Source organism: Erpetoichthys calabaricus, chromosome 10 (genome assembly GCF_900747795.2).
Source record: "Erpetoichthys calabaricus chromosome 10, fErpCal1.3, whole genome shotgun sequence".
NCBI classification, from domain to species: Eukaryota; Metazoa; Chordata; class Cladistia; order Polypteriformes; family Polypteridae; genus Erpetoichthys; species Erpetoichthys calabaricus.
This window is the reverse complement of record NC_041403.2, coordinates 4,912,512-4,940,507: the sequence shown is the minus strand read 5'-3', so window position 1 is coordinate 4,940,507 and position 27,996 is coordinate 4,912,512. Positions and strand designations below refer to the sequence as shown.

At 48.0% G+C, this 27,996-nt stretch overlaps 1 protein-coding gene across 2 annotated transcripts in view; it reads right to left on the bottom strand.

Annotated features, from left to right (window-relative positions):
• Positions 1-27,996, bottom strand: part of fggy (FGGY carbohydrate kinase domain containing) — a 183,543-nt gene that overhangs the window by 36,039 nt on the left and 119,508 nt on the right. For both annotated transcript variants that reach the window (XM_028810782.2, XM_028810783.2), the window contains exons 7-10: positions 22,231-22,359; positions 9,251-9,354; positions 862-969; positions 314-375 (exon numbers count right to left, since the gene is read on the bottom strand). In XM_028810782.2, coding sequence (XP_028666615.1) covers positions 314-375; positions 862-969; positions 9,251-9,354; positions 22,231-22,359 — 403 coding nt within the window. The remainder of the gene's footprint in view (positions 1-313; positions 376-861; positions 970-9,250; positions 9,355-22,230; positions 22,360-27,996) is intronic.

The following is a 27,996-nucleotide window of genomic DNA, read 5'->3' as shown; positions in this document are numbered from 1 at the left end:
AGCTATATAAACTTTCTTTCAGTTTGTCCATCCATCCATCTTCCTTTCTTTCTCAGCTACCTGTCCTCCCTGAGATGGTGACAGCCACAACAGACCTTGAACTCAGGGCCTTCAGACCACACAGTCACCTTATCCTCACTACTCAAGTTCTATGTTCAGCTCCGCTGACGTCTTGTAATCCAAAGGGCCCGAGTGCAAATCCCACCGCTGCCACCATCTCAGGCAGGATATTAGTGTTAGGCACTGAGCACAGACACCCCCAAAACTAAACAGGAGACAAAAGGGCAGATTTGGGTGAAAGCTTCACTCTGACCTGTGTTCGGCTCGTCTTTGCAGCTCCGGGAAAGCGGTATGTCCTCGGACGATGAAGTCCAGCTGTAAGAAACAAGGAGGACAGATAAGGGGGACAGATGAGCAGACGTCACACGACAAAGACAGTCTGGGGAGTTCAATGGTGACGCAGCTCTGTCTCGCTTTTCTTTCTTTCTCTTTCTCAACATAAAACAGCAACAGAGGAGCCGCTGTGGGCACCTGGAGTTTCCGCAGCCCTTCCTGGCCTCCTTGTCTCGTTCCTCCATTCCATCCTCTTGCTCATAAGAACTCATCTAACAAATGGGAGTGAACCATGTAGAGGATGCAGGGCGCTATAGAAGAGCCCACAGCAGGTGTGAAGGCCATCTGAATTTTTACCCCTCACTCAGAGAATGAGCTCTCAAGTGGGTCATGCAGGCAGGTGGCCCCCGTGTCACTGCTGTCCTCACATGTCCCCAAGCACTCAGCTTGGCTCGGCTCCCCTCCTATGAATCTCCAATCAGCCTGCAGTGCCAAGAGTTGCAGCATCTCATCTCCCCACACACTCACCAGTCTGCCCGTCGCACTCTGTCCACCTTCATTTAGCCAAAACCCTGGCACCATGGCAGAGAAGTACGGGCCCCAGACTCCAGGAACAAAAAGGGGCTTTTCACTTATCTGAAATAAAAAAAAAAAAACAAAAATAGAGAGACATGAAGCTGGAGGAGACTGCCAGGCCAAGCTTGAAAATGGAAGACCACCCCACATGAACATCTGGAAATGTCTGCAAACCACCCAACCACTGAGTGGGGACAGCAAATAACATGGAAGAGAAGCTGCATAAAGAGACCCAGAGAAGCGGGCAGAACAGCCCGACCAATTCACGAGGTGGGCTTTGTTTTGTTCTTTTATCTGAGTTACAAAACAAAGGCTGGAGAATTCACTCTCATTCTGTATTCCCACTTGTGTTTTGAGTCCCCAAGAAATTCTTATTGTCCACTGCAGAGGACCCTGGTGCACTCGTGCCACTCAGGAATAAAACCCATTTAAACACCAGGAGACGGTAACTGGACTGGGATTTGAACCCGTAACCCGTAAGTGTGACCCGCAGCTCCACACAGATACGCAATAAGAGAAGTCAGGATTTACGATTGTGTTATACTTTTATCTCACCTCCTTAATGGCAGCTAATTTCTGTCTGGCTGTCACCCTCTGCTGGGCACCAGTCAGTGTTAACGTCTGCGTGGCGCCACCTACTGGAATTCATTGTAACAGCACTGACCAGCGGATTCAGACTGGCGATGGCATCAGAGAGGCGTCAACAAGTCCATCATTCAAATGAGCAGCTTCAGCGCCAGCTGCAGGGCAGCCTTAAAGAATGGCGAGTCTGCCAGAGTCACCCAAGTTCAATGCCCGTTACAGTGGGACAGAAAGGTACGGAGCCAAGTATTCCACAGAACCTCCAACTTCAAACGGAGTTTGTTTCTCAGTACAACAATTTTGAATGGAGACCATGTGAAAAGGTGGGCAGGGGGGGTCGTGTGAAATCGTGAGGTGTTCATCCATAAAGAGGATTGTGATTATTTGGGTGAAAAAATAAATAAATAAACAAATAAATAAATAAAAAGGGAAGAGGCAAGGAGCCACAAGCACCGCAGCAGTACAGCATGTTGTAATGCATGTATTGCATTTTTCATTCCAACAGATGGTGCATCACAAACATTGCTGTTGAGAATGCAATAGCAAACAAGGCAACAGACAAACTGATACCATAAGTTGATACTGATGGTGGGCATTTTGATTAACGTTACTGATTTGATTCTTCTGAACTACACGGTGAAGTGATTCGAGTCATTTGATTCATCAGTAATAAGAAACAAAGTATTTTGGGGGATAGAATGAATTGCAAATGGACCATTTATTGAATTGTATTACTTATATCGATTATATTATATATTAACCTCCTGGGCGGCTATGGTGGCGCACTGGTAGCATGAGTGCAGTAAGAAGATCTCTGACGTGACACCAGCTGGACGTGATGGCCACCTTTAAATCAACCAACCCAGTCTGAAACTTTCAAGAAAACAATTCAGAGTTGCTCAGGTTTTTACGAGGGGGCATCACGTCTGAAGTGACCACAAGTTTACTGATAGGTTGGGCACTCAGTCCATTTTAAGGGGGCTTGTCCACTCTGAAATAACCTCAAATTGTAGTGAGATATATGGAGGTGGACACCCTGTCCACCTTAAATCAGCCACCCCTGTTTGAAACTCTCAATAAAACAATCCACACACGGTCAAGTTGTACGAGGGGGCATCGGGTCTCAAGTGACCACAGGTTCACTGACTGGTTGGCCGCTCAGTCCAATTTAAGGTGGCCTGTCCACTCTGAAGCAACCTCAGATTGTAGTGATACATATATATAAATGGAGGTGGACACCCCGTCCACCTTAAATCAGCCAACCCTGCTTGAAGCTCTCAGTTAGAAGGTTTGGGAGGGGCCATCAACTCTGCAGTGACCACATGTTCACTGATAAGCTGCCCACCCATACAGAGGAGGAAATGCAGTCCACTTTAAGGAGGCCGGTCAACTCTGCTGTACTGTCAGTGATTGGGGAGATATATGGAGTTGGACACGCTGCTCACCATAAAACAAGGCTGACCCTTTCAAACTCTCATTTGAATCAAATAAGCTCAAAGTGGACACACTTGGTCAATTTTTGGAAGTATCAACCCTGAAGTGCCCTCAAGTTTACTGATCGGTGGACCACTCCATCCCATTTTAAGGGGGCTGGACCACTCTGAAGTTACATCAGTGTTTGGGGAGATATATGGAGGTAGACACGCTGTCCACCATTAAACAAGGCTGACCCTTACAAACTCTCCCGTTAAATCAAATAAGCTCAAAGTGGACACACTTGGTCAATTTTTGGAAGTTTCAACTCAGAAGTGCCCTCAAGTTTACTGATAGATGGACCACTCCATCCATTTTAAGGGGGCTAGGGGCCATTCTGAAGTTACCTCAGTGAATAATGAGATATATGGAGGTGGACAAACTGCCCACCTCGAATCAGCCAACCCTGCTTGAAGCTCTCAGTTAGAAGTTTTGGGAGGAGACATCAACTCTGAAGTGACCACAAATTCACTGATAGGTGGACCATTCCATCCATTTTCAGGGGGCTTGGATCCACTCTGAAGTCACCTCAGTGAATAGTGAGATATACAGTATGGAGATGGACACACTGCCCACCTTGAATCAGCCAACCCATTGTGAAACTCTCAATAAAACAATTCACACACGGTCAAGTTTACTGATCGGTTGGCCACTCAGTCCATTTTAAGAGGGCTTGTCCACTTTGAAGTAACCCCAGATTGTAGTGATACACATGGAGGTGGACACCCTGTCCACCTTAAATCAGCCAACCCTGTTTGAAACTCCTGATTAGAACAATGGTCAAGGTTTGGGAGGGGCCATCAACTCTGAAGAGCCCTCAAGTTCACTGATAGGTGGACCACTCAGTCCATTTAAAGGGGGCCGGCCCACTGTGAAGTTAACTCAGTGTTAAGTGAGATATATGGAGGGGGACACACTGCCCACCTTGAACCACCCAACCCTGTTTGAAGCTCTCATGTTAGAACAATCCACACACGGTCAAGTTTTGGGAGGGGACATCAACTGTGAAGTGACCACAAGTTCACCTGTAAGTTGGCTACTATGCTCAGTCCACTGTGAAGTGACTTCAGTGCTTAGTGAGATTTATGGAGCTAGAAAAGCTGTCCACCTTAAATTGGCCAACCTCTCAATTAAAACAGTCCACGCTTGGTCAGTTTTCAGCAAAATCAACTCTGAAGTGACCTCAAGTCCACTGATGGGTTGGCCACCCAGTCAGCTTTCATTGGGATACATGGAGGTGGTGACACCGTCCACATCGAAAGGGTCAACCTTACTTGAAAATGCTCAATGAAAACAATCGACACTTGGTCAAGATTTAGGAGGGGACATGGCATCTGAAATGACCACAAGTTCACTGATAAGCTGGCCACCCATATGGAGGAGGAAATGCTCAGTCCACTTCAAGGAGGCCGGTCTGCTGTACTGTCAGTGTTTGGGGAGAAATATGGAAGAGGACATGCTGTCCACCATTAAACAAGGCTGACCCTTTCAAACTCTCCCGTTAAATCAAATAAGCTCAAAGTGGACACACTTGGTCAATTTTTGGAAATATCAACTCTGAAATGACCGCAAGTTCACTGATAGGTGGGCCACTCAGTCCATTTTAAGGGGGCTGGCCCACTCTGAAGGTACATCAGTGTTTAGTGAGATATATGGAGCTGGACGCACTGTCCACCATAAAACAAGGCTGACCCTTTCAAACTCTCAATTTTATGAAATAAGCTCAAAGTGGACACACTTGGTCATTTTTTGGAAGTATCAACCCTGAAGTGCGCTCAGATTTACTGATAGGTGGACCACTCCATCCATTTTAAGGGGGCTTGTCCTCTCTGAAGTAACCTCAGATGGTAGTGATACATATGGAGGTGGACACCCCGTCCACCGTAAATCAGCCAACCCTGTTTGAAGCTCCCGATTAGAACAATGGTCAAGGTTTGGGAGGGGCCATCAACTCTGAAGTTCCCTCAAGTTCCATCCATTTTACACTCTGAAGTTACCTTGGTGTTTAGTGAGATATATGGAGGTGGACATACCGCCCACCTTGAACCCTGTTTGAAGTTCTCAGTTTGAACAATCCACACACAGTCAAGTTTTGGGAGAGGACATCAACTTTGAAGATCCCTCAATTTCACTGATAGGCGGACCACTCAGTTCCTGTTAAAGGGGGCCAGCCCACTGTGAAGTTATCTCAGTGTTTGGTCAGATATACAGAGGTGGACACACTGCCCACCTAGAACCAGCCATCCCTGTTTGATGATCTCAGTTTGAACAATCCACACACGGTCAAGTTTTGGGAGGGGACATCAACTCTGAAGTGGCCACAGGTCCACTCTGAAGTGTGACATCTATCTTTAGTGGTGTAACACCGTATGAGGGTCTGCCTCATTAGACACTCTCAATTACAACAAGGAGGACACATCTGGTCAGATCTTCAGGAGAGGAAATCAACTCTCAAGTGACCACAAGTCCACTGGTAGGGCAGCCACCGACATGGAAGAGGACACACTTGGTGCAATTTAAGAAGGGTGGTCCACTTTGAAGTATCTGCAGCGAGTAGTGAGATATATGCAGCTGGACACGCCACCCAAGGGTCAACCTTGTCTTAAACACTCAACTAAAAAATACGCTCAAAACGGACACACTTGGTCAATTTTTTGCAGGGGAAGTTGAACTTTGAAGTGACCACAAGTTTACGGTTAGGCTGGCCCACCCTGATGTTGACATTTAAATTGATTTATTTGGCCAACGCCTTAATCCAAAGCGACTTACAACATTTATGATACAATTGGTGACATTTCTTTTTGCAATTGGAGCCCAGGTGGGTGAAGTGACCTACTCAGGGTCACACCGTGGTGTCAGTAGTGGGATTTGAAGCCCAGAGCCTTAACCACTGCACCACACCGCCCGATGTGACCCCTGTGCTTAGTGAGATATATGGAGGTGGGCACGCCGTCCACCTTAAAAGGGTCAACCTTGTCATAAACTCTCAATTAAAAAAGAACCTCAAAATGGACACATTTTGAAGTGACCACATCTTTAAGAGGGCTGGCCCACCAGGATGTTCACATTGATTTATTTGGCCGACGCCTTAATCCAAAGTGACTTGCAACATTTGAGACCCCATTGGTTCCATTTATTTTTGTAATTGGAGCACGGGCAGGTGAAGTGACCTGCTCAGGGTCACACCGTGGTGTCAGTGGTGGAATCTGAATCCACAGCCTCAGGGTTTGAACCCCAGAGCCTTAACCAATGTGCCACACTGTCCGATGTGACCCCTGTGTTTAGTGAGATCTATGGAGGGTGGGCCCGCCGTCCACCTTGAACTGTTTCTCCCTCATGTGAAACTCTTAATTTGAACAAGCCGCTCACTTGGTCAGATTTTTGGAAGTTCACAAGGGTTCGCTGTTATGCTGGCCTCTCAGGTTCCCTTTAAGTGGGCTCGTCCCCTCTCCATAGTGCACCCAGCTCCTTATGGTCACTCGGCACACTCAGCTGTGACCACCAACAGAGACATACAGCGCATGCTCCGTATGAAAGGCGCCATATGAAGACTGACTGCCCTGGCCTTCCCCCCCATAACCCAAACCCCCCCCCCACCACTCGCCTTGTCTCCCTGACAGCTCACAGCCAGCAGAAATCCGTCTGGGAAAACAAAGCGAGGCGACGCTTATCAGGAGCCGTCAGCAGCAGCCGGTCAGCTCAGGGCCCAGACAGACAGCTGCTTGACATCGTCCGGGTGGCTGGGTGGGGGGGGGGGGGGAGAGACGTGTCCGGCTTTGATTATAGCAAGTCCATGTGTTATGATGTGGAATGAACTGGAAAAAGCAGACCCTGTGGAATTAGGGGACTCGCACCGGACTTCCATGGAATTTCAGGAAAAAAAAAAAAAAAAGATGGAAAATTGTCAGCTGCACGGCAAAAAGTCCTGAAAGTGAACGGGCTGAGCTCCAGTGGGACCGAGTGACCCGTCTGGGAGGTCTCAAGGTCTGCACACTCGCATCCAGACAGATGTAATGGACGGACGCACACCACCCCGGGGGTCCACTCGTGTCCACCCAGATTAAAATGTTAAAAAGTCAACGTGAAGTTCTGTCAGTGTCCACCTGCTGCTCCAGGCATCCAATCACGCGGCTCCATTTCATCCGCACAGCAAGTAGTCACAAGGCGTTGGTGTCATTTCTGGACAGCAGGGGGCGGAGTCTCAGACCCCAACTACACTAGCACAAATGTTAGGTTCAAAGGCTCAATGCCATTCTCTTACGGTCCAGTGACCAGGATGGGGGGCTCCTCCATTCACCAATTCACCTGGACAGGCACAAGGGTGCAACTCCAGCAAGTCCACTAACAGCTCACTTCACCGACACTGGAGGTCCCTGACAGCCACACTTCTCATGAAGCCCTGGGGTACTGTAATCTGGAGTCATGCCAGCAGAATGTTGCCACCTCATGTACTGGCTGAACATGAATGCCCTGGTCAACAGTCCACCATTGGCCTCTCATCCGGGGGGAAAAAAATACCATCCATCCACCCAGGACCTCCTTTACAGTCTTAATGGCCCAGACGTGTGGTCTGAGCTGCCACCATGACTGTGGCATCATTGCCAGAGCTGGTCACCCACTGGGGGTCTGAAGGCACTGCAGCTTACAGGGAATGGCGCTATAAAGAGGAACATCCAGTTCTGTTAATGAGAAGTCAAAGGAAAATGTAGAGACCTGGCCAAGCAAACAGAAAGGAAGACCAAACATTGTCAAATAACAACAGCAACGGGTGTCAAACACTGAAACTGAACACCATGGTGGGCCTTCACTCCTGTCAAAGAGGCTACAGCGGGCACAAAATCACCAAAACTGGGCAACTGGAAAAATGTCACCCGCTCGGAGAAATCTCGGCTCCTGCTTTGGACCGGTCAGAACTGGTGCAAACAGCATGGATCTTGCCAAGCCAGATGCCAGCAATGCAGGCGGGTGAATGGAGTCTTGAGTGCCATGGAGGACCCAAACCTTCACGAGTATAGCCCACCCTGTACCACTGTAAAAGGCACCATGACGTAAACAGCAGCCCGCCTTACACTTCCGTTAACATGATGGCAACTACTACAGTCTATTTAAGGGGTCTGCACAGCCCTCCACCTTAATTCAATATAGCGCCTTTTGGAATGAGCTGCAATGTAGGTCTATGCCTGATACATATATCCATCCATCCATCCATCATCCAACCCGCTGTATCCTAACTACAGGGTCACGGGCGCAACACAGGGCGCAAGGCAGGAAACAAACCCTGGGCAGGGCGCCAGCCCGCCACATGATACATATACATATATACAGTATATATTGTTGTGGATGGCTGGAGACGCCTGGAAGGACCGGGAGAGGGACCATACCTCCCCTGGGCCACAAGACGGCAGCCACCCTGGTCTGTGTGGGGGTCACAGCATAGAAGCTCAACCCTGTTGGGGTCCATGGGCACCACCAGGGTGTGCCCAGAAGATCAGGGAGCCATGGAATGCTGCCAAAGGAGGTTCCAGATATACCCCAAGTGCTTCCAGGTGCTCATGCGGCACTTCCACCACACCAGGAAGTGCCAGCGGAAGATGGTCACGGAGCACCAGAAGCACATCCGGGGCATTATAAAAGGGGCCGCCTCACTTCATTGGAGGAGCCGGAGTTGGGAGGGAGAAGACGGAGCTGGAGAGGAGAGGAGTGGAGGCAGCTGAAGTATTCGAAGGTTCAAGAAAAGAAGGGACTGGAGTCGGCTGGAAGGGCATTGTGAGGTGCCATGTATAAAGAAGACAATATAAAGTGTGTGTTTTGGACATTTGGGGTCTGTCAGTCTGTGTTCGGGGGGCTGTTCTACCACAATATATATATAGAGAGAGAGAAAGACTCATGAATGAGTGTCTGGCTCTCTTGAAGTAAGCAGTACCACCTCACGAAGACAGGGGGTGCCGTCACTAACACGGTCTTCTTTTTCACCCGTAGTCCTGAAAGGCAGTTCCAGGGAGACGTTTTGTGCCCCACTTTCAGCCCCAAGATGTCCCTGTCTCTTCCATCTGGGGTACAATAAAAACGGGCAGTCCCCAGAAGATGAAGATGAGTGGCCGGGCACCGCATCAGACAGACAGGACGGCCAGTGAGCAGACAGACATGTTGTAGAAACTGATAACTGAGAGGAGCGCCTCAAGGTGGAGTGGAGGAGGGCGGCAGCTCATCTCAGGAGGGCAACTGTGCCAGTCGTCTCCATCTTCTACTCCTGTCTTGTGGTGAGGTGGGTTAAGGGGGGACTTACCGCCATGTGGCAGGACGAGGTGCCGCAGATCAGAGCCATGCGAGACGTTATTGGCCGGTCCTGGCAGGTGAGACCACGTCCCTGGATGTCTGCTCCAAGTACACCTGGCAGAAGAGGCAGAAGACCAGGATCAGGTAAAACACAAGTGCACAAGCCCTCCATGACATAAGTAAAGTGTCGTTGAGTGGCGGTCACCCCCCGGGCGGCTCCAGGGGTGCATGTCGTTGCCTTCAGGTGAGTCGCGTCCTTCACTTCAGTCCGTGGGTACGACTCGGGTTAGCGTCAGCACTTCCACCCAATCTGGGGCTGGACACCGGCCTCAGGTGTGGGTAACCAGTCCAAGGACTGAGCTGCAGTGTGACAAATTGAGAGATAACCACAAAATGCAGGCAGCACACCTTACAGCCAAGGGACAAGTTGAAAGGCGCTATGTTAAATGAAGAATAAGCGTTCAGGTCAGGAGACACAGCAGACTGGCCACCTCACCAGCCCAAACTTTAAATGAGCGCCGCACCTTCAGAGAGTCCTTAGCAAGGGGAAATCTTGGGGGTCTGAACAAGTCAAGTGTGAGGGGACCCAGAGGGGCAGGGACAAGGACAGGGCCAGGATTACAGCCCACTGCGTTTGTATTTATAGCTCATCGTCAGTGTAGTAAAGTGTGTGGACCTTCACGTTAACTTGTTGTGTTGTCATCAGCTTCGTAAACACGCTGACATGAAAGGCGCCATATCAGGTTAGAACTGTCTACACAGCAATGGGGATCATGAAGTGCTCTTTAGAAGCCCTCGCTATGAAAGGCGCTCTATAGAGCATCAATTAATCAATGTATTACTTTGTTAAATGTTCAAGTAAAATTCAAAGCACTGTATATCTCAGAAAGGCACTATATAAAAGTGACTAACAGATTTATAATTCAATTCTGTGTTCAGGAAGAAGGTAAAGCACTGTATCTTTAAGAAAGGCGCTATATAACCAGGATTAACAGATTTATTATTGAATTAAATGTTCAAGTAGAACCCAAAGCACTGCATTTTTAAGAAAGGCGCTATATAAATGTGATTAACTAAGGTATTGCTTAAGTAAATGTTCGACTAGAATGCAAGAAAGACACTATATAAATGTGATTAACTGAGGTATAAATTAAATAGTTCAAGTAGAATGCAGAGCACTATATATTTTTAAGAAAGGTGCTATAAAAAAGCGATTAACGGATTTACTATTTAATTCAGTGTTCAAGCAGAATGCAAAGCACTGTATTTTCAACAAAGGCGCTATATAAAACTGACTAACTGATGCATTAGTTAATCAAATGTTCAAGTCAAACTCCTAGCACTTTATTTCTAACAAAGGCACTCTATAAATGTGAATAACTGATTACTACTGTGGAGACCAATGGGCACTCCAGCCACCCCAACCACGACACAGACAGGCAGAGACGCGAGTTCCAGCACAGCACACCTTTACCTGCAAGAGGTAGCGCTTTCCCCCTCACTCCCCCCAGCGACACAGTACAATGCACCAATACACAGTTCCTCCTCCTCCTCCTCCTCTTCTCCATTCCGCCTCAACTCCTCCACGGTCAAGCTGTGTCCCTCTTCCTTCCAACTCTGGCCCCCAAATGGAGTTAGGCGGCTCCTTTGATGTTACACCTGGGAGTGCCCCCCCTGGCGGAAACCAACAAGCCTGTGCCAAACTCCAACTCCCAGCATGCCATGTTAGTGCCACAGCTGCCCAGGAGGGCTGTCCTCTAGCGTGCTGGGAGAAGGCAGCACCTTGTGAATGCTCTCTGCCCCGGTCCTTCCATCCAGCTGGTGTCCTAGTCGCGTAAAGGCAGTGGCCATCTGTCACACTGCTTAAAGAAATGTTCAAGTAGAACCCAAAGCACTGCATGTTTACGAAAGGCGCTATATAAATGTGAATAATTCATTTATTATTCAATTAAATGTTCCAGTAGAACTCGAAACACTATTTATATGAAAGGTGCTATATAAATGTGATTAATTCATTTATTATGTACTTAAATGTTCCAGTAGAACCCGAAGCACTATATGTTTACAAAATGCGATATATAAATGTGAATAATTCATTTATTTAATTAAATGTTCCAATAGAACCCAAAGAAATGTATTTTTACAAAAGGCACTATATAAATGTGAATAATTCATTTATTATTTAATTAAATGTTCAAGTAGAACCTGAAGCACTGTATTTTTATGAAAGGCGCTATATAAATGTGAATAATTTATTTCATTAAATGTTCAAGTAGAACCCAAAGCACTGTATTTTTATGAAAGGTGCTATATAAATGTGATTAATTAATTTATTATGTACTTAAATGTTCCAGTAGAACCCAAAGGAATGCATTTTTACAAAAGGCGCTATATAAATGTGAATAATTCACTTATTATTTAATTAAATGTTCAAGTAGAACCCGAAGCACTATATTTATATGAAAGGCACTATATAAATGTAAATAATTCATTTATTATTTAATTAAATGTTCAAGTAGAACCTGAAGCACTGTATTTTTATGAAAGGTGCTATATAAATGTGAATAATTTATTTCATTAAATGTTCAAGTAGAACCCAAAGCACTGTATTTTTATGAAAGGTGCTATATAAATGTGATTAATTAATTTATTATGTACTTAAATGTTCCAGTAGAACCCAAAGGAATGCATTTTTACAAAAGGCGCTATATAAATGTGAATAATTCACTTATTATTTAATTAAATGTTCAAGTAGAACCCGAAGCACTATATTTATATGAAAGGCGCTATATAAATGTAAATAATTCATTTATTATTTAATTAAATGTTCCAGAAGAACTTGAAAAACACTGCATTTATATGAAAGGCGCTATATAAATGTGAATAATTCATTTATTATTTAATTAAATGTTCCAGTAGAACTCGAAACACTGTATTTATATGAAAGGCACTATATAAATGTGATTAATTTATTATGTACTTAAATGTTCAAGTAGAACCCGAAGCACTATATGTTTACAAAATGCGATATATAAATGTGAATAATTCATTTATTTAATCAAATGTTCCAGTAGAACCCAAAGAAATGTATTTTTACAAAAGGCGCTATATAAATGTGAATAATTTATTTAATTAAACGTTCCAGTAGAACCCGGAGCACTGTATTTATATGAAAGGTGCTATATAAATGTGAATAATTCATTTATTATTTAATTAAACGTTCCAGTAGAACCCGAAGTGCTGTATCTTTACAAAAGGCGCTATATAAAACAGATGACCTATTAAACTGCCGTAACATTTTCCAAGCCCCCTTAACCCTAAGCTGGACTGCCGAGGGACTGACTAACTCATTTATTACGTCATTAAATATTCAAGTAGAATGTAGAGCACAGTGCGTCTCACTACACACCAATTATTGACTTATTTCTTAGTCACATATTCAAGGGGACTGTAAAGCGCTTCACACTAAGAAAGGCACTACTGTATATACAACATAGATTGGTATATTAATTAAATATCCATGTAGAATGTAGAACGCTGTATTTGTATGAAAGGCGCTATATGAAGCAGAGGAACTGACAGATTATTTAAAGAAATATTCGAGTAGAACGGAGAGCACGGTGTGCGTGTGCCTTACTGTGAAAGGAGCTCCTCACACCAACTAATGGACTTATTTGTAAGTCGCCCACTCCAGTGGACTGTAAAGCACTTCACACTGATAAAGATGCTATATAAAACGCAGACTGACTTGAAACTTGATTAAATATTCAAGTCAAACGTGAATTGCTGTATCTGACAGTACAACATAACAAATCTGTCAGGTAGCCATTCCAGTGGACAGTAAAGCTGCTGTATAAAACACCCGCTAATGGAATGGCTCGCTCTTAAGAGTACTGTAAGACGCTTTATTTCTCCCCCTGTAAAGAGAGGCGTAACGCACACCGGGTGATTTCTCTCTTACTCATACTGCACGGCCCTTCACGTCTCCCCATGGGACACATTAAACCCTGATGTATTCCTTACACCTTCACGGGGATCGTAAGGCTCTCACATTCTCAATACGAAAGGCGCTTTATAAAACTTGGATTACTAGGGCGTTGTACCGTGTTAGCCATTATGGGTGCAATGAGAAGTCAAGCAAAACTCGAGGAAACTCAGGCGCCCCCTTCAGGCGAGATGTACTTGAAAGCCTGCATACTGTAACGTGTTTAGTGAGCCAGTCAAGGGGGTCATTTCGCTTGACTTCTTAAAACTTGGACTGAAAGAGTTCTGACTTAATGATACGTTCAAGTGGATCGCAGGGCACTCTTATTCCTTACTGTGAAAGACGCTATATGAAACACTCATAGACCGACTGTGACACACATAACTGTCCTGCATTCCTAATTAGGCTGCGCCAGACATAAAAACAGGATGATGACATTGTGGTCTGTGACAAGAGTAGCAGGCAGGCTGAGGAGACCCTGGAGAGGCAGAGATCTGCTCTGGAGAGGAGAGGAATGAAGGTCAGTAGGACCACCAAGACAGAATACGTGTGTGTGAATAGAGGAGTGTGATAGAGAGGTGGAGAAGAGAGTGCAGGCAGGGTGGAGAAGAGTGTCAGGAGTGATTTGTGACAGACGGATATCAGTGACAGTGAAGGTCTACAGGACGGTAGTCAGACCAGCTGTATTATATGGGCTGGAGATAGTGGCACAGGAGACAGAGCTGGAGGTGGCAGAGTTAAAGATGCTAAGCTGTGCACTGGGTGTGATGAGGATGGACAGGATTAGAAATGAGGACATTAGAGGGTCAGCTCAGGTTGGACGGGTGGGAGACAAAGTCAGAGAGGCGAGATTGCGTTGGTTTGGACATGTGCAGAGGAGAGATGAGGGGTATACTGGGAGAAGGGTGCTAAGGAAAGAGCTGACAGGTAAGAGGAGAAGAGGAAGGCCTAAGAGAAGGTTTATGGATGTGGTGAGAGAGGACATGCAGGTGATGGAGGTGACAGAGCAAGATGACGAGGACAGGAAGAGATGGAACATGATGATCCACTGTGGTGACCCCTAATGGGACGGGAGGAAGAAGATATAAAAGCAGGAGATGCTGTGCCCAAGGGCAGATGTTCCAATTCTTTGTAAAACTGTTCACGGTGAAAGGCACTATATGGGTGACAGTGAACTCAGTTGTTACCGGTTTATCTCTCATTACGAGTGGCGCTATATAAAGACTGACTTGTGGCTGATTTCTTGGTCAATTTCAGTGTGACGTGCAGGACTCTTGCTATGCCCCTCCATGAAAGGCGCTACATCAGTGCCATGCTCATCATAAAAAGGCACAATTATCACGTGGTAGCAGTGCCACAACTTGATGGACTCCAATTCCCAGCAGCCCCCAGGGTATCACCCGGATTGGACGTCTGCAACGGGGCTGCTGGGTGGGAGGGGAACTTTAAAAAAAGAGAGAGCGCCACTTAAAGAGAGAAGGGTTGCCGTCGTTTTGCTTGTCAGCACTGCTGTGTGGGTGTCACATGGTGGTCCCGCATTACTGTGGTAGTGCATTCAAGTTTTGTCTCGTGCCCGTCTGCATCGTCTTCGTCGGAGGGAGCGCGCCCACACATCTCAACACAAAACGCTTGGACAAACTTTACATTCACCTCTGCAGTTCACAGGATTTGCCCAACCATAAACACCCCCCCCCCCCCCTCCACCACCCAAAAGTTGTCGTGGGTGTTTATTGTCGTGCGTTGGATTTGTTGTCGCCGAAGAGGAAGGGGAGAGGGTGGTCCGATTTATTTATTTGATTGAGTGGATTTCGTGTCTGTCTGTGAGTGAGTGCGGGTCGGCCCAAGGCTGGATGCGCCCCTGGAAACCCCAACCAAAAAAATAAATGAATAAATAAATCGCCATCCCATCGACAGTGTGAATCTGAGCGGCACCGGACCACCACAACGTCTCGACTAATTGATTCATCGACCGCCTGAACCGTCATTTAGATGTCGGCCCCCCTTCTGCCTCAGCTGACCACCTGGCGCTGTCTTTTAACAGACACCTTCCCCAAAAATAAGCCTCCATGCCCGCCTACTACAGGATTCAAAAAAGCTTCCCAGATGGGAGTGCTGCCCGATGCCAACCCTGGTGAAGGTGCCAACTGCTACCTTGCCATTGCAGCTCCCCTGCCCTGATCCCCTGGGGGGCAAACGCTGCCCCTTCAGTCACCCGCCTTGTCATCTGGTCGCAGGCAGACCGCTAAAGACCATCTACCTCAGGCAGGGATCAGGTTTCCTGCCAGCAGATGGCGCTCCCGCTAAAAGAAGCTTAATTGGTATTATGTGCCGCCTGCCCCTCTGAAACGAGATGCCTTGCCAATCGCGGTGCGCCTTTCATCATGCGGGGCTTTTAATCACAGGCATTCCTCTGGAAGAAGAAAGGCATCTGCACCTGGCCGGTCTGCCAAAGCCCCCCGGGCGACACGGCTATCATTAAGCTTTCAACATTCAGAAAAGGAAGGCGACCGACACAAAGCCATGAGGGGCGCCACACTCACTCACTCATCTGAGCTAAAGGCCAAAGTGGCCTGATCCTGTGGCACTACTGGCATCAGTGAGGGACCATCTGCACATAAGAAGAGGCTCCACATGCCCGGCTGACATCACCTGACATGGCGTGTGTACAACTACAACACTGAAGGCAGTATAGCGCCTTTCACAGTCACGACTCTCACAACCTGGACCCACTCCCTGAACTGTCACAGTATATGCTCTGGCTATGCAAGGCGCTATATGGTGTCTGACTGCACCTGAGAGTCACAGTAAAAAACAACAATCACGACTAACAAACGCACTGTATAAGACAGAGGTGTGCTACCTGCCGGCCAAATACTGCATGAACGTCACCCACCCGAGGGTATGCAGTGACACAGGAACACAACACGAAGGCCAGCGGAGGGCCTAATGGCTTCTGTGTAAGGTGCCATAAATTCCTCCAGCAAACCACACAAGAGGTGTCACGTGTACCCTGTTGTGCTCCCCACCTGTCCTGTCATTGCCGTTAGCGGATTCTGTACCCTTTTGTGCCACCCTTCTGTCCTGTTGTGGGTGCAAACTGATTCTGTACCCTTTTGCCCCCCCCCCCCCCATCCTGTCATTGCCATTAGCTGATTCTGTACCCTTTTGTGCCCCCCCCATCTTTCCTGTCATGGGCGCAAAGTGATTCTGTACCCTGTTGTGCCCCCCACCTGTCCTGTCATTGCCGTTAGCTGATTCTGTACCCTTTTGTGCCACCCTTCTGTCCTATTGTGGGCGCAAAGTGATTCTGTACACTCTTGTGCCCCCCACCTGTTCTGTCATTGGCATTAGCTGATTCTATACCCTTTTGTGCCCCTCTTCTGTCCTGTCCTCTGTTATTCCTTTAAGTTATTGGGGTCCACTCTGGTCCTGCACCCTGCTCTGCCCCCTGTGCCCTGTCCTCCATTATTCCATTTAATGATAGGCATGGTGCTCTAGACCCCCTGTGTCACATCCTCCTGCTAGTGATTTGGGACCACGCTAGCTCTTTACCCTCGTGTGCCCTTTTTGTGCCTTGCCCCCAAGCATTCCCTCTAGTGATATTTCACCCTGTTGTGCCCCCTTTGTACCCGGTCCTCTATTATTACTTTAAATTATCTGGGCCCACTCTGATCCTGCACTCTGCTGTGCCCCTTTGTGCCCTTTCTTCCATTATTCCTTTCAGTTATTTGTGACTGCTTTGGTGCTCTATGCCCTGTTGTTGCCCCCCTTGTATCCTGCCCCATATTCTTCTATTAGAGTGATTTGTGGCTACTTTGGTACTCTGTACCCTGTTGTGCCCTGTCTTCTGTCGTTCCTTCTAGTGACTTGTGGCTGTGTTGGCACTCTATGCCCTGCCCTCTATTATTCCTTTTAGTTATCTGAGCCCACTCTGATCCTGCACTTTGCTGTGCCCTGCCCTCCATTAATCCATTTAGTGATATGTGGCGGCTTTGGTGCTTTAGACCCTCTTGTGCCACATTCTCCACCCACCCTGCTAGTAATTCCGCACATTCTGGTTCTGTACTCTTGTGTGCCCCCACTGTGCCTGGCCCCCTATCATTCCTCCTAATGATATAATGATATTTCAGCTGGTTTGGTTGTCTCTCTGCCCTGTTGTGCCCTCCTTGTACCCTGCCCCATAATGTTCCATTAGAGACTTTGTGGCTGATTTGGTACCCTGCCCCTGCTGTGCCCACCTGTACCACATCCTCTATCACTTCTACTAGAGACGTGGGCACACTCTGGTTTTGTACTCCTTAATGACCCCCCCCCCCCACGTACCCTGCCCCATGTTGTTCCATTGGACTGATTTGTAGCTGTGTTGGTACTCTGTACCCTGTTGTGCCCTCTTCTGCCCTGTCCTCTGTCATTCCTTCTAGTGTACTGTGGCTTTGTTGGTGCTCTATGCCCTGTTGTGCCCTGCCCTCTATTATTCCTTTTAATGATTTTGGCCCATTCCGGTCTTGCACCATGTTGTGCCCCACTTGTGCCCTGTCCTGCATTATTCCTTGCAGTGATTTGTACCCGGCTGTGCCCTGCCCTCTATCATTCTTTCAAGTGATGTGTGGTGCCCCTCTTGTGCCTTTCTGCTTCTTCACTGGCTTGCTAGTCACTGCCTTTCATTGGAGGTGGCATTGCCAAACCCCGGATGCCACCCACAGGGTGCTTCCTTCATTTTTTCCTTTGTTCTTTTCTAGTCCTCTGATGTGAATTCCTTACAGGATGTTCTCTGTCTGTCTGTCTGTCTTTCAGTTGTCACCTCTCAGTGGTCATCAGTGTTTGTCATTAAACCCAAAGGTGCAGACGCCGGTGGTCACCTGCACACCGCTGCCATCCTTACACCCACCTGCTTCATCAACGGCAGTTTCTGAAGACCAGAAAATGAGAGGCTTTGAGATGAAAGGCAGCTGGCACTCCTCGCCAGGCCACGCCGCTCTCTGTGCCTGCCTGTCTGGGCACGACTTCCTGCACAGAATAAAGAAAAAAAAAAAAGGCCGGGATGTGTTAACGTGGGGCAGGATGGGCACAGCAGGGACACCACGCCAACAACATGCCCTCTGGGTGTGGAGAGGAGAAGTGCGGCTCAGTGCGGCTGCTTGTTAAAAGTGCGATGGCATGTGGCGCCATCTGCCTGGCTCTCCAGTATATAGCGCCTTACAGAGTGAGGGGTACGGGGGGGTCTTCAAACAAATGCAAACAAAATGCAAATGAAATTAGATGGCCAACAACAGAGACAAAGCAAGAGGGAATGAATAAACAGGCCGGGTGAGGAACCAGCTGTGCCCACTCACCTCGGGTATCTCCGTCACCAGCTGGGCACAGTTGTGCTCCGCCATGATGCGTTTCTGCCCTCCAATATCCTCTTGGTCACTCTGGTTCACTTCTCGACGGACTTGACGTCTCCATTCATAGAGATGCTCACTCCAAGACCCCCGACTACCCTCCATCACCTCACCACTCACACCAACCAGTCTGAGACTCCCTGCTGACGGCTTCGATAAACCTTCAAATGTCTGGCGAATGCCAGCAGAGGCGTGTGGTACACAAATATCAGAAATATTAAGTGAGACGGCCGGATGTGACGCCCTCCATTGGAGGTGGCACTGCCAGTAATGGAATGCAGATACCAGAGGGTGATGGAGTCAACGATAACATCAGTTAGCAGTTTAAACACCAGAGGTGCCATCAGGAGGCAGTGTGGCATAACACTAGGGGGTAAATGTCAGCACTTCACGACTGGGGCTTCTGTGTTGTAGCTACAAGAGGGGGGCATCCTTTGGGGTTGAGGGGCTTCAGAACGTTTGAATCTTTTGGGTCCTGCAGACACTCAGTGTGAGGGCCTGACGGTGGCAGGAAGCTCCAAGATGCCTCCATGCTCCCTGATGCCTGTGTGTGTCTTTGGGCCACCACTGTGTGCTAATAAAAACGCCGCGGCTTCACATCACAAAAGCAGCTGCTCCACGGAACACGCAGAAAGACGGCAAGGGTGACCCCGCAACTCAGATACCTCTGTGGTCCCAGTCAGGCACCTCAGCACTCACAAGGCGACACATCTTAGGACTGCAGTCAGAGATTCTTCAGAGGAGGAAGCCGGAAGTTCTGAGGTCAGGTGGTTCACTGCACACAGTGCTGGAAAGTGTGGGGGCATGTGGCACAGCAATTAGCACACGGGACAAAGAACTTCACATGACTCTGAACACGGGACAGAACACGCCTTAAAAGCCAATAACAGACTGCGGACACTAGAGGGCAACATACTCAGAGATAACATCAGTAAGAGAGATTAACCACTAGAGGGCGGCGTAGTCAGGGACACCATCAGAGTGCAGACACTAGAGGGCGCCATACTTCGAGATAACATCAGTAACAGAGCGTGCACACTAGAGGGCGACATAGTTAGCAATAACATTAAGTAAGAGAGTTTAAACACTAGAGGGCGACATAGTCAATGACATCATCAGTAAGAGAAGTTAAACACTAGTGGGCAGTGAAGTTAGGAATGACATCAGTAACAGAGTGCGGACACTAGAGGGCAATGTAGTCAATGGTACCATCAGTGAAGAGTGCAGACACAAGAGGGCAACGTAGTCAGCAGTAACATCAGTAACAGAAGTTAAACACTAGAGGGCGACGTAGTCATGGACACCATCAGAGTGCAGACACTAGAGGGCGGCATACTCAGCAATAAAATCAGTAAGACGGATTAAACACTAGAGGGCCTTGTAGTTGGGGATGATGTCAGTGAACAGTTGAGACACTAGAGGGCGATGTAGTAAATGACACCATCAGTACCAGAGCGCAGACAATAGAGAGGGTGAAATACTCAGCATAACATCAGTAAGAGAGATTAAACACTAGTGGGCCATGAAGTTGGGGATGACGTCAGTCAGGGCGACGTAGTCAGCAATAACATTAAGTAGGAGAGTTTAAACACTTGAGGGTGATGTGGTCAGGGACACCATCAGAGTGTGGACACTAGAGGGAGACATACTTAGAGATACCATCAGTAACAGAGTGTGTTCACTAGAGGGCAACGTAGTCAGCAATAACATTAAGTAAGAGAGTTTAAACACAAGAGCGCCATGAAGTTAGGGATGACATCAGTAACAGAGTGCGGACACTAGAGGGCGATGTAGTCAATGGCATCATCAGTGAAGAGTGCAGACACGAGAGGGCAACATAGTCAGCAATAACATCAGTAACAGAAGTTAAACACTAGAGGGCGACGTAGTCATGGACACCATCAGAGTGCAAACACTAGAGGGCGGCATACTCAGCAATAAAATCACTAAGAGAGATTAAACACTAGTGGGCCATAAAGTTGGGAATGACGTCAGTGAACAGTGCGGACACTAGAGGGCGATGTAGTCAGCAATAACATCAGTAACAGAAGTTAAACACTAGAGAGCCACGTGGTTAGGGATGACATCAGTAACAATGTGCAGACACTAGAGGGCGATGTTGTCAGGGATGACATTTGAGACAAGACAGAGCACACAGTGATGCCACTGTCAAACAGCGGCTATTTCTTGGCCTCGTGGGTATCATTGTGTCGGCCACCACATTATTTAGACAAACCGTTAGCAGCTGACCTGCTCCACTTCAGCCAAACTAATCTCTATGTTCTTGACTGATGTGGAGGTGAGGGGTACAAACCTCTACCTGGGATGACATCAGCCGAGGTTAGACACTAGAGGGCGATGAAGTCATCAGTGAAGAGTATGGACCTTAAACAGCAATGTAGTAAGGGATGACATTGGTGACGGAGTGCAGACACTAGAGGGCGATGTAGTTAGGGGGCACCGTCAGAGGCTGAAAAACAAATCTACAATAAATAACTACGTTATTAATTACTTGTATGGCTCTGTTATTTAAGTGCATATTGATTTGTTCTTAATTATGGTTTTAGGTGTTTCATTTATTCATTCATATACTTATCAACTTCTAATTTATTTTTCATTTTTCTTGCAATTTTTTCTTTGACATCTTGTAAAGCACTTTGACCTACTGTACATGACTTGGATGAAAGTGTGCGATAAAAAATGAACGTTTTCAGTGATATGGTGCTGACACTAGAGGGCGATGTAGTCAGGGTTACCGTCAATGGCAGAGCTGAGTCACTAGACGGCGACGTACTGAATGACACCATCAGTAATAAAGAGCAAACATTAGAAGGTGAAGCAGTGAGGGTCACCATAAGTGAGACAGTGTGGACACGAGAGGGTGACATAGTCAACGACGCCATCATTTACGATTAACGGACCCTCTAAGTAGGGTCTGCGTGTCTTGAGGCTTCCTCCTCTGTGTATGTTAAGGGGCTTCATGATGGCTGGCACAGTGGTCACCATGGCCTCCTCACAACCTTAGACTTCTGGCAGCCTCAGAGCTTTGTACTCCTATGTTCAGAGCCCAAACCAGTGCCCACCCGTGTGTGTTCTGCATGTTCTTCAGGGGTTTCCCTACCCTGCCATTTACATCTATGACACGGTGGTCCATATAACTGTGCATGTGTGCCCGACAGTGGGCTGAAGTGCCCTCTGGTGTTGCCAGCCCAAGGACAAATTGGGCAAATGACTAGAAGGGGGACCTTGTGCCAATGAAAGCAAGAGGATGCCACTGGTTGAGGGTGGACATATGTCAGCCTTTGTGGGTGCCATTGTGTGGGCCACCATTTAGACAAGCCGCGTTAGGAGGTGACCATCTGAGGCTCAGCCTGACCGCTCTTTATGATTTTGCCTGATGTGGATATTTGAAGGATTCAGACCTCTGCCAGCCCTCTCTGAGTTTAAAAAAAGATGTGGCACCCCCAGTGTGCCCTCTGTTAATAATACCAGTCTGCTGACTCTTATGGCAGTTCATTGACCCCGTCCACAGACATGTGCCCACACTATGAGATGTGTCACCAAGACAGGAGCAGCAATGGCACCTAGTGACCACCTCAAAAGAGCCCCTCAGATGGTTACCTAGTCCTCCAGCGTGGGCATCGATTAGAGATGCTGCCACTGCAGTTCCTTCATGCAGACCCAGCTGTTGGGCAGCTTCTTTTGTCAGCCCAGTGCCCAGGGGAGTGCCAGGGGGGCACACTTGACTTCCTGGAAAGTAAGAAAGAAAAAAAGGATGAAGGTTTAGGCTTATTAGAAAATAGAAACAAAAGTAAATGGCCATCACTCCTTTATTCTGAGGGTCTGTCCATGGCTTGAGCCCCTCGATGAGAATGAGACCACCCAAAACAAAGAGGATAACCCAAAACCTCAAACCCTCCACATCGGAGATCAATGCTGTGGACTGAGAGGGGTGCGACACTCAAGTGTTACCTGATTGGATGCAGGAGGGCACAGCCCAAGGGGGCAGAAAATGCCAGGACACCCAGGAGCACAGTGGGTGTCCCTCACCTGGGAGCTCTCACATTGCTTTATACTGTAAATGTGTTATAAGCTGGATATGGTGGGCTCAAAGGCCTCATCCTCTATATGATGACCACTGGGGGCCTTGGGGGGGGCTTCATGAGGTCAGTTGGGAACAATTTGAGGGGAATGCCAGGCTACAGATCCAAAATCAGCAAAACTGAAATGAAGATCAAGAAAGAAAGACGATGTGGGCAGACTAAAGGGGGCAACATGCCAAAGAGGTGAAAGGCGCTATATGATATAGATAGATAGATAGATAGATAGATAGATAGATAGATAGATAGATAGATAGATAGATAGATAGATAGATAGATAGATAGATAGATAGATAGATAGATAGATAGATATGAAAGACACTATATGATAGATAGATAGATAGATAGCGCCTTTCATTTCTAATACGAGATGCTCTCCTGAGGTATACCTGTTATATACTATAAGGACAGGCAGTGTAAGCCGCTGGTGGTGACTGAAGCAGTTCCACTGTCAGCCTGGAGGAGGCAGCACCGCCTGACTTAGCAATAGCGTGAAGCAGAGGCCGGCAGAGGGTGTAATCGGACCATGGTGGCCCACAGACACAAGATCATCAATCCTCTGCCTTTTAAGACGCTGAGAAGAAGCCAAGCAGCCAGAGAAGTCCCAAGGGAGTTGTCACGGCCGCCGCACGGCTGTGCTTTGCTTTCCCTGCCAATTAAAAAGCAAAGGGCAAATCCAGATGGCAAACTCCTGTCTGCACTTTCCCTAAAATGTTGTTGCACTGGAGGGCTGTCCCTGCTGCTCCTGCGCCCTCCACCTCATGTGGCTCGCCGTCTGGATTACTAATGAGGAGCAGACGTTGACCCCAGGGACTCATCAGCCGCTAAGACAGATGGAGGCCCAGGTAAGCCCATCCAGGACCCAAACAACAAAGGGGAACACCAGAGACGTGGCAATGACTCTGAAGGGGGGGTGAGGAGGGTTTCATGGGGCTGTCAGTCTGTGGCATGTGTGTCATTAATCCAGCTCAGGAAACGCTCGTTAACATCTGTCTAAGAGCGCAGCCTCCACCTCGAAGGCCAGGGGGACCACAAGGGACGAGGTGCACATGAGAAGAAGCAGCAGCTGCACCGCAGCAGGAACATTAGAGAGAAGCAAGTCAAGCCCACACACACACCACAGGGGGAGTTGGCTGGCACAAAGATGAGGGGTCAGCATTGGGTAGGCCATGGAATCCAATTGAAGCCCAGACACTCAAAAGGGTGGCTTTGTGGGAAAGAAACTGCAGCACAACACTCAAGGACGGGAGTTCAAGTGTCACACCAGTGAGACGCCCTTAGGACACAAAACCCGAGTACCAGGCACAGAGAGGAGCAGTAAAAGGTACATTAATGGGACTGGGTGACACTGAGGATGAAATCTCCATAGCACTGATAGATAGATAGATAGATAGATAGATAGATAGATAGATAGATAGATAGATAGATAGATAGATAGATAGATAGATAGATAGATAGATAGATAGATAGATAGATAGATAGATAGATAGATAGATAGATAGATAGATAGATAGTGCCTTCATATCTATCTGACACTTCCACACATAACACGTCTTCATATTTTAAAGGACTGCCAGATCTGTTCCCACATACATGTAATCAGGTGTCCCAACGTCACACCCAAAGCTAAGACCCAATGTTCAGAATCAAAGACCCTCAATTAGCCCCCTCAGGTAAATCCACTTTCTCAAACTTGTCATGAAAGTCTTTTCTTTGGACTTAAGTGCAGACATCTACAGAGCTTGTGACGCGCCCCCACATAAGACAGCCATCAGAAGCTTGTGACCACACCCCTACATCAACCAGATTTTAAAATGGTGACGTCTGATGATGTCCCCACCGTGTGTCGTCATAAGGGTACCTAAAGCCATTTTGCCTTGGTAAAACCTAAAAACCGTACACAGAGCTTTACAATCTGAGACATAATGGCGTCCCCTGTGTCCCTGAACTGGTCCGGATGTCACAGTGCTTGGCTGCTGGTTGGCATATCTGTCGTGCCTCCCGCCTATGCTTGTGTTCTACATACAGTATGTTTATGGATTATGGCTTCTGTCCCAGTGAATGAGTCCCACAAAGTCGATGCTCCGACCCCAGCTCGGGTCCCGCTCTCTTATTCCCCGATCCTCATGGTGACTTTTCAGGTCATCTGAATCCTCATTTCAATTCTCCATTCTTCCTTCCGCTTCCTCTTGTTGGCAGTCTGAATGTTCTTCTGTCCTCTGATCCACTTCTCCATTTCCTGTGGTGGGCTCAGCCTAAAGCTCATCTCTGTCCTACAGGTGACGAGCTCCAGCATTATCACGAGCCGACTCCCAAATCCCATTCCAGAAGTTTGTACTTCTCGTTACTTTCCAGCTGATGTCTCCTAATGACCATCACCTGAGCTCTTTGCTTTCCCTCTTTAGGTGCCAAAGTCTCCTGGGCCTGTGACAGTTGGTCTCAACTGCTGCTCTGTGCTTCTGTTGTGCTTCAGGGACAGACACCCAGTCCACAAGCACCTGGTGTGACAACACCTGCAAATTTAGACCTGAAAATGATGAAATGATGAAGGTGTGTGTCCACCTGAAAGAGCTCAACAGGTGAGTGCTGAAGAGATGGAGAACAACAAGATGAAGTCAGAGAAATCAGGAAAAATGGCACAGCACAGGTAGTGCCATGGAACAGCATTTAGGAGAAGGGGCGGGGCCACATGTGTGACATGGGAGTGTCCAGGGGTGTGGCATGACAGCTACTATTTGTGGCACTGCCCCATATCACATATAGCCACACCCCCTGCCTGCATACTACAAAGCCACCCAAAATAAATGAGTAACACATTCCCAGATGTGACCTCCAGCCGCTGTCCCCCCCCACCAAGGGAGACTGCTTGATTGACAGCCTGTTAAAAATTAATTTCCGTCTTCTGCAATAAAGATATACGCCGCAAAATGGACACTCCGCTAAGTGGGCTTCTGGGAAAAAGCCATGTCCTGCATGGTGAACCCGAGCGTCAGCAAAATGGGAAGCAGATTGTGGGGGCCTCAGTGTCTCGCCGGCATCCATTTTCTTTAGGAGCAGCCGAGACCACCGACCCGCACGGTTAACCCTTTCCTTCCCAGCTGCTGTCCTCTGCCTGTCTTGTGCTGCAGCCCTGTGTCGTAAAAGTTAAAGTTTGGCGAAGGGACAACCTATGGGGACCTGGGTGTGAGGAGACATCGACCACCCTGACCTGCGCTGCCAGCTTGAGAGAACCTGCAGACACGTCGAAGAAAAGTGCGTCCCCCACACAGACGCCGATGCTGATTTGTACACAATACGCCTTGGGGGTGGGGGGCACATGAAGCCCCCTTCACCTTTCACTTTTTGTTCTGTTGTAACCTTCTGCTAGAATCATTTAAAATCCATTGTGTCCCTCATCGAGGGACACTCAGCACCCCAGGGGGACGTTTTAGGGAATACTGCAGAGGTGCTGAAAATAAAAAAAATATAAAAAACAGCCCCCTGGTACAAATGTCCAGACACCCCCCCCCCCCCCCATAGCCCCTATGGCAGCCATTGTAGCCTGGAGTCTTCTTGGGTCTGAAGTGACAAGCTTCACACATCTGGATATTTCCTGCCACTCTTCTCTTCAGATCCTCTCCAACTTGCTCAGATAGGATGGAGGCCACCGGTGGTCAGTCGTCTCCAGGTGTCTCGACGGGTGGGTTCAAGTTTTCCGGCTCTGGCTGGGCCACTCGAGGACATTCCCAGAGGTGATCCTAAGCCACCCCCTTATTGTCTCATGGGATGGCGAGCCTTCATCCCGGAGGTCCAGAGCACTCGGAGCAGGCTTCCATTAAGGTGATCGGTGGGCTTCTGCTCCTCCGTTCAGCTCTCCATCAACCCTGTCTAGTCATCCCAGTTGCTGGACTGGTACTGCACTGGTGACGAGCGGCTCCTGCTTTCTTTCAGACAGGACACTCAGAGTTGAGACCAAACACCAGAGTTGTTGTTTCTCTCAGTCAGGGTCCTCCAGGGGGTCTTTCTGCTGCCACACGTCTTTCACTGAGGTGAGGCTCCTGCCCGGCCACTCTATCGAGGGCTGCAGTGACGGCTGTCCTTCTGGAAGTTTCTGTCAGCCCCACAAAGGTTCTCTGGAGGTCACCCCTCTTACCTCAGTTGCTCAGTTTGGGCGGGCTGCCATCTTAAGAGGAGGAGTTTAGCTTGTTCCAGTCTTTAAGGATTATGGAGGACCTGGGAACACTCGAAACTTTACAAACGGTTTTCTCCACCATAAGCGGGTCATGAAGTACATTTATTTAATTACTAGCTGGGCTGCCCCTCTAAGACGGGTTGACCTCAGCGTTAATGTTTGCAGTGCGCCGTCTATTTTGTAATGCATGTGCTAATAAAAGTGCATTGCATTTGTTACTCCAACAGACGGCGCATCAAAAACCCTGAACGGTGGCCCTTTTTGCACCCTTGCTGAATCTCGAGTGCCATGGCAAGCACACGCAGGTTGGGTGCGGTTCTCTTTGTGGAGGAGCCACACACACTTTTTATTTTGTTATTTTTCAATAGTCTGTGGGCATCACGCCCAGACCGCTCATCTCCTTACCCAGCTTTGAAGAAGAAGGGCGTGGACTTGAGGTTTAACGCACAATGGAGGGCACAACCTACAAAGCAGAGGGAGTGTGCCCATGGTGAGGGGTACAGTCTGAAGGCTTTCAGCTTAGGGACTTGCAAGCTGCAGCCAAAACAAAACAATGCGCCCCTCTGCACGATGCCACCCTGGAGCTCACATTTGCCAGCTCTGTAGTACAGGTGTTCCCCAAAAGATGGCGCCACTCCTAAACGTTTACCACAAGATACAAACCTGCACCAACATGCAGCCCTCCACATACCAACTCGGTCGCCACATTACAAATATCCCGAAAAAGTGGCACCAGATGTGGGTTTGGACAGTAAGTGTGGTATGGAAGGGAAAAAGAAACTGACACTGGCATCTTTACACAGCCAACGGCCAGTTGTGCTGGTGAGGCCAACACTTGGCATCATTCTGGTGGCTAAGAAACTAAAATGATGAAAGCTGAGTGCCCCCTGTACTGGTGGTGTCGTGGCCCCATTTTGGGCATCAGCCTCTGCCAGGAGTGCCAGTTGTCACCGATCCTGTTTGTGATTTTCATGGACGGGATATCAAGACTCAGTGGGTAGTTGCCCGCTTGAGTGGCACCTGTGGCATTTATGGATGAAGATTCATTCTGGCACCCCCTGGAATGATTTGCTCTCAGGTTTTGTGCCCTCTGAATGGACATCAGGCCCTCAGAAC